Source organism: Pollachius pollachius, assembly GCF_949987615.1.
Source record: "Pollachius pollachius genome assembly, chromosome: 11".
Taxonomy (NCBI): domain Eukaryota; kingdom Metazoa; phylum Chordata; class Actinopteri; order Gadiformes; family Gadidae; genus Pollachius; species Pollachius pollachius.
This window is the reverse complement of record NC_136944.1, coordinates 18,362,666-18,368,585: the sequence shown is the minus strand read 5'-3', so window position 1 is coordinate 18,368,585 and position 5,920 is coordinate 18,362,666. Positions and strand designations below refer to the sequence as shown.

At 48.6% G+C, this 5,920-nt stretch overlaps 1 protein-coding gene across 1 annotated transcript in view; it reads right to left on the bottom strand.

Moving 5' to 3' along the window:
- The window catches only part of grin2ba (glutamate receptor, ionotropic, N-methyl D-aspartate 2B-a), a gene marked incomplete at its 3' end in the record, with an annotated part of 45,142 nt that extends 44,122 nt beyond the window's left edge, over window positions 1-1,020 (bottom strand). Inside the window, exon 1 of the mRNA XM_079745626.1 lies at window positions 694-1,020. Within this exon, the coding sequence (XP_079601752.1) occupies window positions 694-1,005 (312 nt within the window). The 5' untranslated portion in view covers window positions 1,006-1,020. The remainder of the gene's footprint in view (window positions 1-693) is intronic.
- Window positions 1,021-5,920: the final 4,900 nt, after the last annotated feature.

The window sequence follows — 5,920 nt, the reverse complement described above, 5'->3', positions numbered from 1 at the left end:
ATGCACGCAAGCACACAGGCACACGCACACACACGCACACACACACACACACACACACACACACACACACACACACACACACACACACACAGCCTCAAAAGCACACACAGTCAAATACAAAAATCCTACTAAACAAACACACCCCAATACACACAATGAGTTAATAACATACACACACACACACACACATACACACACGCACACACACACACACACACACACACACACACACACACACACACACACACACACACACACACAGGCACACACACACACAAACCCATACACCAATTCAGCACAGGGAGCTGTGCTGATCAACAGCAGAACTCAAACCCAACTGCGATGTCATGGCCACACCATGATGATGATGTCATAGTAAGAGGTCAAGCTCATCCTCGGTTCGGACCATGTGGTGGCTAGACGGGGATGGACTCCGGCTACTAGGTGAGCCGGTGCAGATCTGGTGCTCTTAGTCTGTGTTATGCCTGGTCACGCTCGACTAGTTGCCTCCATAAGAGAGTACGGCTTTAAACGCTTGTCGCGAGACAAGCGGTTAAAGCCGTACTCTCTTATGGAGGCAACAAGTCGAGCAGGGACCTCAGCCGACCTCCGCGGCACAACCTTTTCCCGCCGTTGACTCGGGGTTCCCCCTTGGAGGGGGACGTTAGCGACGCGACGGCGGTGCTCCCTTACCTTGGCGGCCATGATCATGGAGGACCCCCCCCGGATCCCCAGAATGGGGATGTGGGTCTCGGCCGAGATGAAGTCCAGGATCTGTGCGATGGCCTCCTGGTCGGTGTCGTCGCCGAACACCACGCCCTGCAGCCAGTGGGCCGTCATCAGGTCGCAGATGCTCTTGATGATGCTCTTGGGGTCCGTCTCGTTCATGGTGAGCACCTCCACGTTGGGCGCCAGGTGCAGGAAGTCGTCCTTCTCCCGGCCGGACAGCGCCACCTCGCTAGAGTTCCCCACCAGCAGCACGGCGATGCTCAGGCCCCGCAGCATGCTGGGTAACGGGAGGTGGTGGTGGGGGGGCGGTTGAGGGGGGAGGGGCAGGTAGTGGCCCCCGGCCCCCGGGATGGTGGCTCCGGCCCCCGGGGCTCCGCCCCCGCCCCCCTTGTCCCTCCGGGCGTGGCAGGGCGGGGCCAGGAGGAGCAGGCAGAGCAGGAGAAGTAGGAGGAGCAGAGGGGGACCGGAGGAGGAGGAGGAGGAGAAGGAGGAGCAGGGGCGCCGGCCAATAGGAGGAGGAGGGGTGGGCGGGGCCGAGCGCTGCAGTCGGAGGGAGGAGGAGGAGGAGGTCCAGGTCGGCATGTGTGGCCACAGGGACGAGGTGCAGGCAGGCATAGCGGAGGAGGAGGAGGTGGAGAAGGAGGGGACAACCTGGAGGGGAGGAGAGAGAGGGGAGCGTTTGTTTACGATATGGTTATTTATCAGAGCTACTGACACTGAACTCAGGTGCCTCCAGGTATACTGCCGACACTGGGTATCGAACCCAGAACTTTTTGGGTGGGAGTCGAACATCCTCTCTGCCACTCCCTACTTAATGGGAGGTAGGGAGAGAGCATAAGAGGGAGGAGAGAGAGAGGCAGAGAAAGAGAGAGGGGAAGGGAGCTCGAGACAGTGGGCAGAGGGGAGAGAGAGGGTATAAAGAGGGGGTAAAAGCAAGCAGGATAGAGAGGGCAGCCGGAGAGAACAAGGAGGAAGGAGAAATAAAGAGGTTATAACAGCCCGCCCTATGCAACATTTATTGAGTAGAGGGAATCGCCAAGAGGCCAATGTATGACATGAATCAGTGCATATCAATGTCAACCCAGAGAGAGAGAGAGAGGGGGGGAGAGAGATGGAGTGAGAGGCCATTAGAGAGACAGAGACAGAGAAAGAGGGAGAGACGAGGAGGTCACATTGTTTAAGGGGGAAATTATTCATATGGGGAGATAAGGGAGAGAGGTGCGGATGATAACAGTGTAAACTCAAAGCCATCAATTATGTATTAGAATGTTCCGCACTCATGTTAAGGTCTTTATTATATACATTATACATTATATACAGAGATGGTATTTATATATACCTGTCAATTAGCAGAGATGGGATTGATATATATTATATAGAAATGTATTTATTTATGATGCATATTATATATTACATAATAACTATTATATTACACATTAAACACATTGTATATTATACATTGTATATTATTTATTGTATATTATATATTGTATATTACCTATTCTATATAGTTGATTATATAGAATGATTCATTACATAATTGTACATACATTATTGATATAATGTATCGGTTCGGGGTCAGCTGAGAGAGTGGGAGTGAACGAGGGAGAGATGACACAATGCGGGAGAGAGGTTAAGGAGAGGTGATAGGAGATAAGGAGAGAGGGAGGAGGAAAGAAGGACAGAGGAGGAAGTGAAGGCGAAAGAAGGACAGAAAGACTTGTTGAGGTTAATTGCAGGAGCCTCGTTGACTCTAATTACAGGTTCAGTCTCTGGAGAGGAAGAGAGAGAGGGGGGGAGAAAGGGAGAGAGAGAGAGAGAGAGAGAGGGAGAGAGAAAGAGAGATAAAGTGGGTTGGAGAGAGAGAGAGAGAGAGAGAGAAAGAGAGGGAGGGGGGAGAGAGGATAACAGAGAGAGAGGGGGATGAGTAAGAGGGAGGAGAGAGAGGGTGGGCGAGAAATAGAGAGAGGGGAGAGAGAGAGAGAGAGGTGGGAGAGGGAGGAGAATAAAAGAGACTCTCTTCCTGAATTTGAACACCTCTAGCAGCACTCAGTTTCCATGGCAACAATTAAAATAGGCCTCTACTCACATACACACTCACACACACAGACACTCACACGCACGCACACTCGCACAAATGCGTACGCACACATGCGTGCACAAAAATACACACGTACACGCACACACTCACAGGCACACATACATAACGTTTGTGTTTTGCGGAAAAAACCTTCGCCATTTAAAGACGTTTGATGTGGTTACCAGAGCATCACGAACACATATCTAACGCACACACACTAATCGAATGCACAGATGTCTTGTGTGTGTGTTTGTGTGTGTGTGTGTGTGTGTGTGTGTGTATGTGTGTGTGTGTGTGTTTGTGTGTGCATGAGCATGTGTGCGCATGCGTGTGCGTGTTCTCCGTATCATCACATCGCATAATGAAGAGGATGAAGAGAGTATTCTGGATTGATTCTAAAACAGCCACTAAGTGACCCCCCCCTTCCCCACAACACCAGCCCTGAGGGGCCACTTCTCCCACTCCATTAGCCACGTTAGCTAGCTCAGCACACATCGCAGCCCAAGGCTCACAGACCACCATACCTAGCACCTAGCTAGCAACAATTGAAGTTAGCTACAGCTGGCACAAGCTATTTGCTGGTGAAAGCAAGCTGCCATTGGCAATAACTACCATTGGAGTAGGCTGGCGCTAGCTACCACTGGCGCTAGCTACCGCTGGAGCCATCCACCATTCTACTCTAGGCAGTACTCTAGGTATGTATGTACAGTGGGTTGTACTGAATGCAAGCAAGCTAACTGCTGTGCTCAATGCAGTCTGCTGTTGCCGTAGCAACCAGCTGAGCTGAAAACACAAGCCATGACGCAGGAAATTACTGCTCTGTAATTACCCCCTCTCTCTCTCTCTCCGTACACATGTCTCTATGTCTCTCTACCTCTCTCTTTATAAACATGTCTCTATGTCTCTCTATGCACATGTCTCTTTGTCTCTCTACCTCTCTCTCTCTCTCTCTCTCTCTCTCTCTCTCTTTATTAACATGTATCTCTGTCTCTATACCTTGCTTTCGTTCTCTCCCTGTGAATGTGAATGTCTCTTTCTCTCTCTCTCTCTGTCTCTCTCTCTCTCTCTCTCTCTCTCTCTCTCTCTCTCTCTCTCTCTCCAAATCGCTCTCTCTCTCCAAATCGCTCTCTCTCTAAATGTCTTTCTCTCTGTGTGATAAATCAAGTCATTATAGACAGCAGGGAGTCTTGGCGCTGTAACCTCACATTACACACACACACACACACAAACATGCACGCTCACATACATGCACGCTCACACACACACACAGACACACACACACACACACACACGCACAGCCTGTTGTGAATGGGATGCATGTTGAATGGAGTCTTACTGCTAAAAGGAAGAGAGATAACTCAGATAAACTTCTTCACTAGATCATTTTTTTTTTCTTTCAAAGCAATGTCTCTACAGTGTTGTAGGTCTACATGTGTTTGAGTGCTTCCTCTCCTCCTCCTGCACCTCCTCCTCCTCCTCCTGGCTACCCTCTCCTCTCTCTGCTATTATTACAGATAACCGATATATAACAGTGTCTGTATATAGAAGATATATGAATACATTCTTATAATGATAAACTTCTGTCTATATTTCTCATAAAACCCATTGGAGGATGAATGTATCCACATATATATATATATAATTATATATAGATGTATATTTAATGTAAAGATCGTTATCACACACACAAACACACACACACACCCTCTCCTACTCCTGTCATCTCTTGGCGGCTCTTATTGTTTACTCTAGGTAGGTGTCGCTGGTGTCTTGTCTCCCTCACACACACACACGCGCGCATACACAGACACACACACACACACACACACACACACACACAGACACACACCTGGTATTTTCTATTCCTGTACTTCTTACACACTATATAAAAGCTAAGCTCTTTTTCCTCCATCCTCCCCCCCCCCCCCCCCCTTCCTCCAGCCCTCCCCCCAGAGGAGTAGAATATTGAATGATGAGTTTCATCCCAGACATCAACTCTCTTTCTAATTTTACTCTTCAATTAATTCCCAGGTGTTCTTCCCGGCGACGGGTTCTGATGAGACCGTTGCCACGGAGACAGACTCCGGCTCCGTCAGGATGGGCTGCGGTTGTTTCTGCAGCGATTTTTCTGCGGCTCGTGCGGGCGTGCGGACAGCACAGTCTGTTACCACGGTGACAACGCTATCTCTCTGCTGTCGTTTTTTTGGCATTCTCATCAAAAACGTCCCTCCGTGCGCGCTCCGGGAGGCATGTGTGATAACACTCGGGAATGACCCACAACCCCCCCTCTACCAAACAGACATACACACACACACACAGACACATTATACATACAGAAACACACAAACACACGTACACATTTACAACACACACACACACACGCACACACACATCCACACACAGACACAAACACACATACACACACAGACACACGCACAAACATCAGACACACACACACAATCACACACACATACTCACACAAACAAATACACACACAGACACACTCACACACACAGACACACACACACACACACAGGCAGACAGAACAGAAGTTGAGGTTCATCAGCCCTCCCATGGAGCAGTTGTCTGACTGCAGCATGTCGGTGCTCAACCTGTGGCCCCACAGCCAAACAAGGCCCCTTGCTCGTGTTTATTGTGGAGCATAATGATGATGACAGGAATGATTATAATTGTGAGAATAATATAGCAGAACGCTCAGAACGAGGTCCCTTGCTCATCTATAGTGCTGACCATAATGATGATGATAGTAATAATAACAACGACGATAATAGCAAGGATGATGTTGGTGATGATAATAATAATAATAATAATGTTATTAATAATAGCCTTCTTAACCTTTATCAATGTTGTACATTCTTGTATTTCTATTGGGATTCACATTGAAGAATAAAACAACTGCCACCTGACACACAGAGGAGAAGAACCCACCATAATGTGAAGCTGAGCAGAGCCCTAACCTACAGTCGTTCTTAACTCGTTAAGCCCTGCCCACTGCCGATCAATCAACCCTAATTAGCATAACCCTTATTGTAAGCTCTCATTTAGCCTCTCGTTAAGCAAGTAGAAAATGTCTCTGTCTAATTGCCCCCT